This window comes from Pelobates fuscus, chromosome 9 (genome assembly GCF_036172605.1).
Source record: "Pelobates fuscus isolate aPelFus1 chromosome 9, aPelFus1.pri, whole genome shotgun sequence".
NCBI classification, from domain to species: Eukaryota; Metazoa; Chordata; class Amphibia; order Anura; family Pelobatidae; genus Pelobates; species Pelobates fuscus.
The window spans coordinates 121236309-121251131 of record NC_086325.1 but is presented as its reverse complement, the minus strand read 5'-3'; the positions used below and the strand labels follow the sequence as shown (position 1 = coordinate 121251131).

The following is a 14823-nucleotide window of genomic DNA, read 5'->3' as shown; positions in this document are numbered from 1 at the left end:
TAGGATTACAATCACTTAATTTTTGCGTTCCAAATGTGTATCCAATGGCCACATACCTCATAACTATATGGAGACAATACAAACGGCTTCCGGGTGACCTGTTGACAAAGAACAAGGTGTTATCCATTATCTGTCATAGCTATATGGAAGGGAAGGAGGGGTGTGAAATTCACTGTGTGAGTTGTTGAGAAATTTGTAATGGAAAGTATTACTTTTGTAATCTTCATTATGTCTGTCTTTTTTTTAACAGGAAGAACCCATCACATTTTGTGAGGAAACCTTCGTGTCCCATCGTTCTAGTAGCATGAGGCCATTCTTACAGAATGCAATCCAACTACAACTTTTTAAACAGGTAATATCTTTTAAAGTCATCTTTTAAAAAGTGGTGCAGGTTGATGTTAAATTTGGCACGTTAAGAGACAACATTTGTCTTTCTGTTAGTTCATAGATGGACGACTTGACTTATTAAACACAGGGAATGGTTTCAGTGATGTGTTTGAGGAGGAGATCAACATGGGTGAATATGCAGGTAAGGATTCCATGTAATGTTCTTCAAATTTACTAATAGTAAAAGTGCCCTCCTATTTTTCTGTTTGTTTACTGTGATGTCCACACAGTGATAAGGGGGTGTTGTATAATAATTGTTTATTTGGTTTCCTCGACCTGCAAAATTACAACATTTTTCATTCAGTATCTTAGTCAAGTCAGTAATAGAAGTAAAAATTGAAACATTGAGATAATTTAGCATTCCTATGTGTCAGAATAACGCATACCTAGCACTTCAAACATGAGATTATAAGAGGAAGAAAGGACAAAGCGTATTACCGGTCTTTAGAGATGGCTGAGCTTAAAGGGATACTATAAGCACCATAACAACTTTAGCCTCATAAAGTTGTTTTAGTGTATTGATCATGCCCCGTGCAGTCTCACTGCTTGATTCTCTACAGTTTAGTAGTTAAAACACGTTTTTATATATAGCCCTAGTCACACCTACATGCATGGTTACTTGCACAGCCTTCCTAAACACTTCCTGTAAAGAAACCTAGGAATTCTAGGTTCCTATATTGCACATTCTGTTTAATTTAGAATGTCTTACCTCCTGCTTTGGTAAAGCCTGCATGAGCCTCCTGTGTGTGATTTAAGTTCAATTTACAGAGCAGGCGATAAAACCATCTAAAGGAAGCTAACATCTTATTGAAAATGAAACCATTTTTTTCTCTCCTGGAGGCTGTGTGAGACACAGCCAGGGGAGGTGTGGCTAAGGTTGCATAAAAAGAAACACTAAAGGTGGCTCCTGCATTTACACAGAGTTGAACTCCATGAACTAATGTTGGATGTCCTCAAGCTTCACATGAGGACATCCAGTGTCTTGAAACACTCCCTAAGAAAGGATTGATTTAATAAAGGCCTCATCGCGCATGTGCATTAGATTCCCAATGCTAACCCAAACCAGTGCCGTTGGATTTCAGAGCTCAAATCAGGTAAGTGGGAAAAAAATGTTTTTTTTTTGTTTTTTGTTTTTTACCATTTCTAGATTATGGGTGGGGGGAGGGAGAGGTACCACAAAGGCATAGGCACAATTACAATTTTATATTCCTAACACTATAGTGTTCCCATAAGCTAAATTTGTTCTGGTGTATCCCTTTAATGCAGGTGCAGGTGGATCAAAGTCAGGACAGGCCAAGTTTAGGTTTCCAGAGAAGCAAAAAATCTGAATAAGAGTGTCGAAGTCAGGAATACAGATAGTGTAGATAGGGCAGTCAGAAACAACCTTATGGTCAAATACCATTCTTGGGCAACAGAAACTATGACTAGGCACAGTTGACATCAGGGAAGGCACTTAAATAGCAAGAGCCAACTTCATGATTGTGTCTTCAGAATTTCTGAGTAGCATGACACACAAATGACTCTATAAGTCAGTCTCTTGAATTGACATCAGAACTATAAGAGGCAATAGGATGGCAGCGTTCTGTGTCACAATTGATGCCCAGTCAGACAATGTGCAGGTCATGAATGGTTAATTGGAGCAGGTACTTTGACACTTTGTGTACAAGCAAGGAGGAAACATTTAAAGGACAGCTGTTATCAGGTTTTCAGTTCTCATTTTTTGAAAGTTTATTACATTTATTGAAACACTGTTTTGTTTTGTTTTAAATGTATGTATACTTTTTTTTTTTCACTTTTTTTTTTTTTTTTTTACCTCCGTGAGCAGTGATATTGGGTAAGAGTTTACTGTTAACAAATCAACTGCTGCTCAACCTTACTGCTGCTGTGATTGCTCTGTGCTCTCCATGAGTACAGTCTTAACCTGGGGGGAGACAGTGAGGGAGATGTGTGGAAAATACTCTCTGCGTGTGTGTGTGTGTGTGTGTGTGATCTAACTGGGGGACAGTGAAGGAGATGCCTTCTGCTCTCTTAGGGGCAGGGTGGTCTAACTGGGAGGACAGTGAGGCAGGTGTGTGCAAAACATTAGTTAACTGCCTTAAGTCGTGATGTCACTGCCTTTTGTTGTCCGTAAGGCAGGAAAAACCTTAGAGAATATACAATTGATGGAAGGTGACCATCCAACCAAAGGTGGCTAAACATTGCTGTGAACAAATAGGAATCCCACAAGTAGGGAAATTCACCCCCAAAAAAATAAAAAATAGTTCCTTTCAATACACTTTTTGGGCAAAAGTAAGTTTTGGGTGTCAGTTGACCTTTAAATTTAATTAAATGTAATAAACTTTCAATGACTAGAAGTGGACATTTGTTGACTGCTCTTTAAAGTAACACTATAGCGTTAGGAATGCAAATATGTATTCCTAAGAATATAGTGGCCTAGTCACAGTTTAAGTGACAGGGCCAGCCCTGCCAGAGTTAAATAATTAGCTTTTTTCACCTTTTCTCCCTTGCAGTGCCAGTCTCCCCACTCAAGATCTGCCTCGTTGGCTAAGATCATCAATGTTGTCCTTAGGAAAGCACTGGGACTCCAGTGCCTATGCATGGCATAATGCCGCACTACACCAATTAGTCTCCTAAAACTCTCTGATAAAAATAGCAGAGTTTTACTCTGTTGCTTTACGGAAGCACCTTTAATGGCTGTCTTGCAGAATGCAATGTTTTCAACACCCAGATCTCATCTTTGAATGTATCTCTAAGCTTAAAAACACTATAGGCACCCAGTGCCTTCGTCTCAAAGTGGTGTTTAATTGTGGTAATATACATCAAGTTTTGATATCCAGCTTGTGCTGATTTTAAAAACGTGTATGTTTGACGTGTGGGGTGAGTTATGAATATGTGCTATCTCCTTTTATTTATTGTTCTGTTTAAATTAGCACCCTTCTAGAAGATATAAATGCAAGCATTGTAAGATTATACCTCTAATTTGCACAATTTTGCGATTCTTTGTAGTGCTAGATATTATCATTTTAGCTAATCCGTTTCACAATAAAGGGTGTCTGGAGATAGAATTATTGAGTAAGACAAGCATGGCATGAATTGCCAGGATCTGTGTTCGTACAGGTATTATAGATTTTTTTTTTTTACAAAAGACAAGACAGTTTGACAGTGAACACTATAATGATGTCCAGGACACAGAAACAAAACTTCTATGAGATACTATGGAAGGGATTGCATGTTGCAATTATCCTATGAGGCACGTTAGATTGAATTAAATTGAATGAGAGCAACTTTGATTCTATATGTGTAATACCCATGTAACAGAGTGCTAATAAAATAGATAGCTGCAAATTGTCACAACACCTGGAAAGATGTCCATTGTTTCCCAAAATGTAATTTGATATTTTTTTTTTAAACTCTTTTGAAAATGCTTTATGATATATTTATGTTACAATTAGATTTGCCACAAATGTTACTGAATAAATTTTATTACTGCTCTTCTATAAAATGTGTTTGTTTTTTTCTAATTTCCTGTATCATGTTGTACTTTACAATGATTGGCATTGTAATATTTTGCCACACAGGCAGCGATAAATTGTATCATCAGTGGCTCTCAACAGTAAAGGTAAGATGCATTTTTTAAATTATATTTAAAGTTGGATTGTTGTTTTGCGACAGTATGGTTACTTTCGTGTAATTATTATTAAAAAAAAAAAAAAAAGCCGGATTCAGCAGCTGCATAATATACGTTAACTTAGAGTGTTTTGTATTCTGCCTGTGTATTTAATATTATATATAAACTGTTATGAAGAAACCAAGCAAGATTAAAACAATTATGGAAAATAAAGTAAAATGCTAAATGGGGGGGGGGGGGGGGGGAAGGGGTCACGGTGGGGTTGTCTGCATTGCTCCAGCTAGCTTCCGCCCCATGAGTATAATTTCCCGCTAGAACACTGTGTGTCCCCTAGACACAGCCAATCTGTTATGCAAATAGTTCTGCCACTGGTAGGACTCAAGCTCCCAAATATTGGTATCTCTGCTATTTAGAGTAAACTCCACATTTTGTTTGTTTTATATATCATGTCAAAGAAAATAAAAAAAACTATATATTACTCTATATCTGTACATGTTGTAACAAATGCTATTGTTCAATTGTGATGCTATCATCTTTACTGTTACAAATGTCCAATGTTCATATGCTATCATATGACCATAGTCAATAGAGTTCTGCATGATTTATAGACGTTTATGTCTTATTTGACTTATCCACATCTGTGAATACAACTCAATCCCAATATTCTTAAATTCTCTCATTTAATTCAGCATTCACAAGTTATGTGTAGTTGCATTCCTCAGCATTGTATATAATTTGCTTGGTTTTCTGTTATGTTCATGTGTTCTGTGTCTTCTACATCTTCGCGCTCCCTCTCTTTCCCACTCTCTTGCGGACTCCCCAGGTCTCACAGCCTTATCACTAGACTTCATGCTCATGCTATGTTCCTCAAGCCAGCAGTAGCACGCCTCTAGCCAGTTTAACATAGCTCTACATATCCTCACACGATGGCTGCATCCTTTACAATATATTCCATTAACGGAATTAGCAGATTAGTTGTACCAGATATTATTGCTACTACTTGGCAAAACCCCTTGCTCAATCATCAGTTCTGTTATATTCCAATGAACTACCATTATGGTGCAAGTTTGAACAAGCATCCGTAATACCCCACACAATAAATAAAGTACTGCAGATGCCTCAGCACCTTAGCTGACCATTGCCAAAGCCCCCCCCCCCCCCCCCCCAATACACATTTAGCATTTCTCTCATAGAGGTCTTGGATGTTTAAATTAATACTACTTTATACCCCACAATACTTTGCCCCACTCACAACCCTGCAACTTTTCACACTGAATTTAGACTTGAAAGCATGGACCTAAGCTCCCACTCTCCGCTGCCCAATACAGACATTTTCACAGAATCTGCTTGCATTACAATTTAGGAAAAGGTTCTATGATTCCCATATCTTGAAACTGTCAAAAGCTTCACAAATTCTGATCAGGGATCCAGTCTCCTATCCACAAAGATTCTCCTGCCTTTCAAGCCACATCTCTATCTTCTAGACATGCTCCCTGAGACAGTCTATGTGCCACATAACTAGCACTTCCTAATTGCAGCTAAAAATGTAATTGCAAAAAATTGGACATTCAGAGAGGTGCCTACTATCCCCCTCCTGACGCAAGCAGTTTAACCCCTTAAGGACCAAACTTCTGGAATAAAAGGGAATCATGACATGTCACACATGTCATGTGTCCTTAACCCCTTAAGGACCAAACTTCTGGAATAAAAGGGAATCATGACATGTCAGACATGTCATGTGTCCTTAAGGGGGTTAAGGGGTTAAAACATGAGACTGCGCAAAGAAATGGCCCATAAAAATTTAGACATACTACCAAAATTCACTATGGTTTGCGTGAGTTGGGATGAATATTACAAAACATCATGTGACCGTGGCGAGTGAGAACCATATAGATCAGGTGGGATTCATTCCAGGGGGATCATCAACTAGCCACATACACAAATTGTCTAATATTTTCGAGATTGCTAGGTGCAGAAGGGTCTCGATGCTGGCCCTGTCACTGGATGCGGAGAAAGCATTTGACAGGGTCAGCTGGGATTTCCTTTCAAATACCCTAAAAGCTTTTGGTTTTATGGTTAGGTTCCATCAAGCAATCATGGCTCTGTATTCAAACCCTACAGGGAAAGTAATAGGCATGGGTATTTCCTCCAACCCATTCAAATTGAATAATGGCACTAGACAAGGCTGTCTGCTCTCTCCTCTTCTTTATGTCCTGACTATTGAGATACTGACACTTAAGATAAGCAATAATAACAAAATAAAAAATTTTAAGGACCAAGTGGAAATTAAAATAAAGTTGTATGCTGACGATGTACTTATTGTGCTGGAAGATCCAGTAAACTCAATTAATTAACTAATGGAGGTGATAGAAAGATATAGTCGATTCTCGAATTACAAGTTAAATACCTCCAAAACAATGGTGCTTCCTTTCTTTTTAACATCTCAGATGAAAACTGAGATTACGGAAAAGATTGATTTTCTTTGGGCAAAAGAGCACTTTTTATATTTAGGATTAAAAATTTCAGCAAACCCACAAATGGATGGAGATCAACTTGCTTTCCCCTGATATTAAGCTACATATGTGGACAAAAAAAGAAATATCATGGTGGGTCAAGATTAGCACCATAAAATCATATGTCTTACCCAAATTAACATACATTTTGAGCTTAATTCTAAGTAATATACCCCTCAGCTGGATCAATCTACTACAGCCTGATACCGGAGAAACTGACGGAAGCCAAGCACAGAGAGATGGACACAGGTTTCTTCAGGAAGGAAGAGATTCTTTATTGGATCACCGATCGGGACTAGCGTCACCAAAATACAGCAAAGTCTGAGTACTGAATACATAGAGTACATTCCTTATATAGCACTGTAGCTCCTCCCACAATTAACTACACCCACACATACCCTTAACCTATTTAATGAATAGAGTCTAAACTCATCCATCCGGTCTAACCACGTGGCTCATCTGATACAAAGGAGAGGGACGCGTAATTCCAGTTCTTACATTCCTGCACCTGGTCAGTACAGTGATGACAGTATCTTAGCTACGTGTTATTAACTAACTGATACTACAAACACATATACATACATATGCCTTGTGGCAATCTTAGCCTGCTAAACTTGTATTTTACTGGAATTACATCACATTCCCCCCTTTGATGCCTCTGATATTTCACAATTACTTGAGGCATCACTTAACCTTGGTTTGCATATACCTCAGGTTACCATGAACCAGACCAGACTTATCTTATGATGTGAATCTTCAACATTCATCTTCTTGCATTGGTTCTCCCTGATCTAGAGCCTTATACTTATATATCGCCATTATCTGTGCAGCAGCCTTCCTCTCTGCTATACTTCCTATTAGGCTTTGCACAGACCTAACTACTAAGGGTATAAGACACGGTAGGAGTAGACACAACAGTAAAATCAGTAGGACTCCACCTACCACTGCCTTAAGCCCTCCAAACCACTCATACCAGCTACCAAACCAACTACTTGGATTGTACCCTTTCCATACCTGAGTAGGCACATGCGCTAGTTTAACCATATGGCTAGTAAGCTCAGCTATTGCTTGCCCTTCGTCATCTATTTGAAGACAGCAATTACTTAGGTTAAACTTCCCACATACACCTCCCTCTACTGCCAAAAGGTAATCCAAGGCTAATCTATTTTGGTAGACTGCTGTCCTCATCCTGGTGTTATGCTTCGCTAGAAGATTGAGCGCTTGTGATGTTTCATTAGTGATAATCTCAACCACCGCCTGTAACCTTATAATACGGTTGAGCATATAAATAGGGGTTCTATAACCAAAGGTACCATCCTCAGCCCACGTGGCTGGCCCATAGTAATCTATAATACGCTGGGGAGGCCATTCATCATCTTCCCAGGCGCCTATCTCTATGGGTCCCCTTTTCTTCCTATGATTCACATCATACACTTTAACACCTAAAGTCTCACCTGTTTCAATCGGTAACAAGAAGAAGGATGGTTTGAGCATACCTAACACACATGCCCCTTCCCAGTCCTGTGGCAGCTCCGAATAGGCTTTCTTACCACAGATCCAGTACAAATTTGCTGGGGCTCTCCAAGTAGATGTGATGGATAGATCAAACCACACATCCTTTAAATTGGCATATCTAGCAAACGGGTTAGATGGTTCTGAGACATTTGAAGCCGACCACCAAGTTGTATTCTTTGTATCATCATCATAAGCTTTTTGCCCTAGACAAGTTAATTCTCCTACAGAAGTATTATACATTATTCCTTTCCTTGCTATGCAAACATAACCTATGATGGAGGTCTTTAATCTCCACTCAGATTTACCTCTAACACTCATATGATAATCGGCTTGTGTAGATATTAATTGGTCAACTGCCTCAGAACCGGACATTACCTCCTTTGCTTCCCAAGGCCATTGGTCTCCCATGTTAGTACCTCCACACACATAGCAGTTGGTAACATTAAGACTACCGGCAATACTTTCAGCTAAATCGATGAACAGGTTTTTAGCATTATGGGGGATCTTATTATCTATACTCATCTCTTCGTAAAAGGAATGGTATACTTGATGAGTCTGGGAGGATACCGTATCAGTCTCTATTCCTATAAACAATAATGTCCCAGGATCTAAACCCGTCCCGTATATTTGAAACCCAAATACATTTCCATACTTATCTAAGAACTTGTCGGGGTTATTAATGAGTATATGGACTGGGTTGCATTCCATAGACTTACAATAAGGGCTAGTCGGCAACTTAGTCACTATCATGTCTTTGTCTACTGTCTGTCCCCAAGTTGCCCACCCCACACAAGACCAATATGGACAAAAGTTATAGTCTTTATTTGGGCATCTAGGACTCACATATTTATTTTTGCTACTGGGACAAATATATTTATCGTTAGACCCATACGTCCTCTCCCATCTAAGATCCCCACATACATTCCACGGCTTTCTACCACTCGATATCGCTTTACACGCATCAAATAGCAGAACACCCGAAGAATGTACGGATTCTAACACCGTTTTATTAATTAGGGTCCCCTGAGGATCTCCATTCCTGAGAGTCAACCAAATTGTACGAGGCTGATACTCCGGACTGAAGCACTTAGGTTCTCCTACTCTTAAATGGCACACACTATAATCTATATTTAAGTATCTACATCTCGATACATCTCCTTTACATTCGTATTGTGAATGCCAAATTAGGGTTTGGGAAATATGGTTACCTGTTCTCGTAGTCTTAATGCATACCTCACAGCTAGGAGTGTCGGTACCTCTACCTTCCTGAATATAAAAACACATATAAATAAACACTATCAAAAGCACATCTTTCGCCGTCATCCTCAGTCTTCGTCCGTGCGATGGAACCTCAGCTTCCAGGATGTGAGGGCTGCAGGGAATGGAGTTCTGCTCATCTTCACAGGTGTCCCTTCGAGACTTTCCTGGCTTATACACTATGTGATGGTAAGCGGACAGGCTTTATTATGGCCTTCTCACTCACACCTGTAACAATAAAATTTGTAATCCACAATAATTCCTCGTTACTCCGACTGAGTAGTGCGTTTTAACCGGATCTTGCAGGGATTCTCTGGATCTGCTGTAACTTGCCAAGAATCGACTGCTGCTGGTTTAACCCTGGAGTGATGTATCCACGGAGTCACTTCTGCTACTTTTATTGCTGTAGGGGTAGACAAAAGAACAACATAAGGACCTCTCCACTTGGGCCCTAACGGTACATTATTCCACTCTTTAATCCACACTTGATCTCCTGGATGATAACTATGAACAGGGGGATAAATATTCACAGGTAATCTATCTTGTACCCATTTCTGTACCTCCTCCATAGTCTTACCCAACTCTACAACCTGCTGCCGGGTAATTCCTTCTCCCAACTGACTCAAGTCCCCCCTTAAGTTACCAAGTACGGGAGGTGGTCGCCCATACATGATTTCAAAAGGAGAGAGGCCCATCCTTCTGGTAGGGGTACTGCGGATTCGCAATAAGGCTATAGGTAAGAGAACGTTCCACTTAAGTTGGGTTTCCTGACACATTTTAGCCAACTGGTTCTTTATAGTTCTATTCGTTCTCTCTACCTTACCAGAACTCTGGGGTCTATATGCAGTATGAAGCCTCCACTTTATACCAAGCATATGAGTCAGTTGTTGTAGGCACTGGTGAACAAAAGCTGGACCATTGTCCGATCCTATAGAACAGGGTAGTCCATATCGGGGTATTATTTCTCGTAGCAGGAATCTCACAACTTCTCCTGCTTTCTCTGTACGAGTAGGACATGCTTCTACCCAGCCTGAATAGGTGCACACAATTACCAGCAGGTAACGATGTCCACCCGATTTAGGCATCACTGTAAAGTCTATTTGTAGATCGGACATGGGGAGTCCCCCCATAAACTGAACTCCTGGTGGCTTTACTGGTCCTTGTCTTGCATTATTCTTAGCACACGTTACACATCTGCGTACAATGGCCTGAGTCAAGTTGGACAATCTTGGTATGTAGAAATGTTTTCTAAGAGATTCTTCAGTACTGTCTCTCCCAGAATGTGTCCCGTTATGATAGTTTTGGACAATTTCTACTGCTAGTGATGCTGGTATAACTATTCTTCCATCTTCTAGCTGATACCACTTGTTCTCCAGATACTTTCCCGGTTCAGTCTTTAACCACTCCTCTTCTTGAGCTGTATAAACTGGAGTCCATTGGGACAGTGGAGTTGGTATAAGAGCAGCTATATGCCCTACATACTCCTGTCTTCCTGATTCAGCAGCACGCTTAGCTGCACTATCTGCCATCCGATTTCCTTTGGTTACATCACCATCTCCTCTCAGATGCGCTCGACAATGTATGATACCGACTTCTTTCGGCTCCCACACTGCTTCCAATAGTTGTAGGATTTCAGCTGCGTACTTGATTTCTTTGCCCTCTGAATTCAGTAGTCCTCTTTCTTTATACAAAGCTCCGTGGGCATGAGTGGTTAAAAACGCATACTTAGAGTCCGTATAGATATTTACTCTTAAACCTTCAGCCAATTGTAACGCTCGTGTTAGTGCTATTAATTCTGCCTTTTGTGCTGATGTTCCTTTCGCCAGTGGCCGAGCTTCTATCACCTTGTCTATTGTTGTCACTGCATATCCTGCATAGCGGATCCCTTCTTTCACATAACTACTGCCGTCGGTGTAATATTGAACATCGGGGTTCTGGATGGGAAAATCACGAAGATCTGGTCTACTTGAGAATACTTCATCCATTACTTCCAAACAATCATGTTGACTTTCAGTAGGTTGTGGCAAAAGGGTAGCTGGATTTAAGGTGTTTACAGTCTCTAAATGCACTCTTGGGTTTTCACACAACATTGCTTGATACTTGGTCATACGGCTATTACTAAACCAATGATTTCCTTTGTAATCCAACAACGTCTGTACTGCATGTGGGACTCGTACATAAAGTTCTTGACCCAGAGTGAGTTTATCGGCTTCAGCTACTAGCAGGGCGGCTGCAGCTACAGCTCTTAGACAAGGTGGAAGTCCGCTGGCCACTGCATCCAGTTGCTTAGACATGTAGGCAACAGGTCTTTGCCATGATCCCAAGTACTGTGTCAATACTCCCACAGCCATTCTTCTTTGCTCGTGTACATACAGGTAGAATGGTCGTGTGTGATCAGGTAGACCTAATGCTGGGGCACTCATCAAAGCCTTCTTCACATCTTCAAATGCCGTTTGCTGTTCTTGGGTCCATAAGAAGGGGTCGTGCTCTGTACCTTTGATAGCTGCGTACAGAGGTTTTGCTAGTATCGCATAGCTGGGAATCCATATCCTACAGAAGCCTGCTGCCCCCAAGAATTCTCGCACTTGTCTTCTATTCTTGGGTATTGGTATTTGGCAGACAGCCTCTTTTCTCTCTGGCCCCATAATTCTTTGACCTTCAGAGATATGGAACCCCAGATACTTGACAGTTGGCAAACACAACTGAGCCTTCTTTCTAGACACCTTGTATCCTGCCTTCCAGAGAATGTGTAGTAGATCGTGCGTTGCTTGCTGACAGATTTCTTTTGTAACTGCTGCTATCAACAAGTCATCTACATATTGTAACAATACACACTCTCCTGGGATGGACTCGAAATCCAATAGATCTTGACTTAGGGCTGAACCAAATAGGGTAGGTGAATTTTTAAACCCTTGGGGCAGTCTTGTCCAAGTCATTTGGCGTTTTGAGCCCGTTACAGCGTTCTCCCATTGGAAAGCAAAAATACATTGACTTTCTGCGGCAATTCGGAGGCAAAAGAAGGCATCTTTGAGGTCTAAAACTGTGAAGTAAGTAGCCCCGCCCGGAATTAAAGCAAGCAGGTTATATGGATTGGGTACAACTGGATGTATACTAACAACCGCATCATTGACTGCTCTTAAGTCCTGCACAGGTCGATACTCATCTGTGCCGGGCTTTTGAACAGGCAGCAATGGGGTGTTCCAGGGGGAAGTACAGAATTTTAGGATACCATACCGTATGAACTTATCCAGATAGGATTGGATGTTCTTCTTAGCCTTCTGCGGAATGTGATATTGTCTTAGGCTCACTGGATAAACCCCATGTTTAAGTTCAATTTTTATTGGTGGAATATTGCGGGCCAGTCCTGGTGGGTTGTTCTCTGCCCAAACTCCTGGTATGTTAAACAATGTCTCATCACTCCTAGGGTTTTGGCTAGTCAACACTGTATAAAGTCGCCACTCTTCTTCCTTTGGTACGGATAAAGTCATAATACCTGAAGGTCCATTAAACTTTAAAGATGTTGTTCCATCTGGTAGGAACGTAATCTGCGCTTGTAATTTGGATAGCATATCACGTCCCAGCAATTGGACTGGACATTCAGGCATATAAAGGAATTGGTGTTTTACTACGTGGCCTCCCAATGTACAGAGTCGACTTTTTTTTTTTTTTTAAATTCTTTATTTTTTGTCATATTTTATAACATTTTCAGTGTCATTGGGGTGGGGGTACAGAAAAGAATAAGGGAATAAAATTATTATTACAGAGGTCAAAAAGCTTATTTACCATTGTGATGACAATCATACATAATATACTTGCAAGGTAAGGTCTTTTCTTGGTTGCAATATTACACGTATGTTGGTACTTTTGTGCTATCCATGCAACATTTGTTGCTGCGCTGATTCTAAGGGTTAGGGAGGGGTACAAAAATAGAAGAGGGAGGGGGCACGGGTACCCTGTTTGCTTATTTTTAGTTTTTTTAACATCGTTGTTTTGAAGAAAGGTTATTTTCATTGTCGTTGGTAGAGGGTACAGGGGAGGGTGAGGTAACAGGGAGGTGGTTCAAACAGTGCCAAGCGTAACATTGTTGGCATTAACAGTCATACTGTATAAGCATGTTAGATACAAGTCGTCTTTGGTTACATTAATTGCTGTGTATCCGGGTACTAATACTTTGTGTGTAACCTGCAAGATTGGTCTGAATCTAAGAGGGGGGAGGGGTACAAAAGTAGTAGAGGGAGGGGGTACGGGTGCCCTATCTAGTTCGTTCACGTTCTAGTTCAATATTTTTCGCAATTTGATATGTGTGTCGGGTTGTGTACCTTGATAGGTATAGGTGGTAGAACAGGTGAGGGGTTGTATAGGGTTGAAGGGGGGTGTCGGGTCCCCTATCTGGCCTGTTTTACCGTTCAGTTTGTTTCCCCTTATAGATATGTGTTCTTGTGTATTCATGGTCGGCATGTTTGTCTGTGGCCGAGTCGGTGATCAAGCTTATGTCAAGGTGTGTCCGAGTTTGCGTATCATGTGATGCGGATTTGTCGGGGGATACGTTTATCGTACAAAGGTAAGTCGATGGGGTCATGAGTGGAGGGTTGGTCTCAAGGTAGTTCATTCTCATGGGGGTCTCTGTCTGCTGTTATATGGGGTACGGTAAGGCACGGGGCCCCGGTCCGGAGGGGTCAGATATGCTCTGGGTGTTCTTTTGGTTTTAGGGTTACTCCCTGTTCTTGCGCAGTGGGGGGTTCCTATTGTTTCGAGTCTTTTGTTTCCTATATTATAGTTACCAAGGTAGGGATGTGTCTCCCTCGATCCAAGGGTCCCAAATTTTGTGGTAGCGTTTAGGTGTGTCGTGGAGCAAGGATGTGAGTTTGTCCATTTGTATGTGATCTAATATTTTTTTTGTGACAGTTGTCGGGGATGGGATTCGGGGGGTCGACCACAGTTCCGCTATTGCTCTTCTAGCTGCAAGAGCTATGCGGGCGCTAAGTTTGTTTTCTGCTCTTGTGAGTTCTTCCAGTGGTTTTGATAATAGTAACGCCCATGGGTCTAGCGGGTATGGTTTGTGCAGTATTTTAGTCAGTAGGTTTGTGACCTTTGTCCATAGAGGTTTGATCTTGGGGCAAGTCCACCAACAGTGGAGGAATGTCCCTTGTTCGCCGCATTGTTTCCAGCATGTATCGGGTGTTTTGTGTATGATTGCTAGCCGTTTGGGTGTGAGGTACCATCGGAATAGCATCTTATATGCTTGTTCTGTATGTGTTACACAGATGGAGATGGTCGCCGTAGCGTCCCAGATATCTGCCCAGTCTGTGTTGTCTCCTGGGGGTCCCAGGTCCCTCTCCCACGCCGCGATGTATGGAAGGGTGACCTGGGTGGGATGGGTTGCTAAAGTCGTGTATAAGTCGGATATTTGTCCTTGTCTGGTCGGGCATTTCATGCACTCCTTTTCGAATCGGGAGAGAGTTGCTGTGCCTGCTTGCTGGATTGTCGGGTTTGAGGCGAAGCTTCGTAACTGGATGTACCTAA

General features: G+C 41.2%; 1 protein-coding gene across 1 annotated transcript in view; it reads left to right on the top strand.

The window, feature by feature from the left end:
• The window catches only part of DENND1A (DENN domain containing 1A), a 920735-nt gene that overhangs the window by 756521 nt on the left and 149391 nt on the right, over nucleotides 1–14823 (top strand). Inside the window, exons 14-16 of the mRNA XM_063432346.1 lie at nucleotides 251–352; nucleotides 442–529; nucleotides 3966–4006. Of these exons, the coding sequence (XP_063288416.1) occupies nucleotides 251–352; nucleotides 442–529; nucleotides 3966–4006 (231 nt within the window). The remainder of the gene's footprint in view (nucleotides 1–250; nucleotides 353–441; nucleotides 530–3965; nucleotides 4007–14823) is intronic.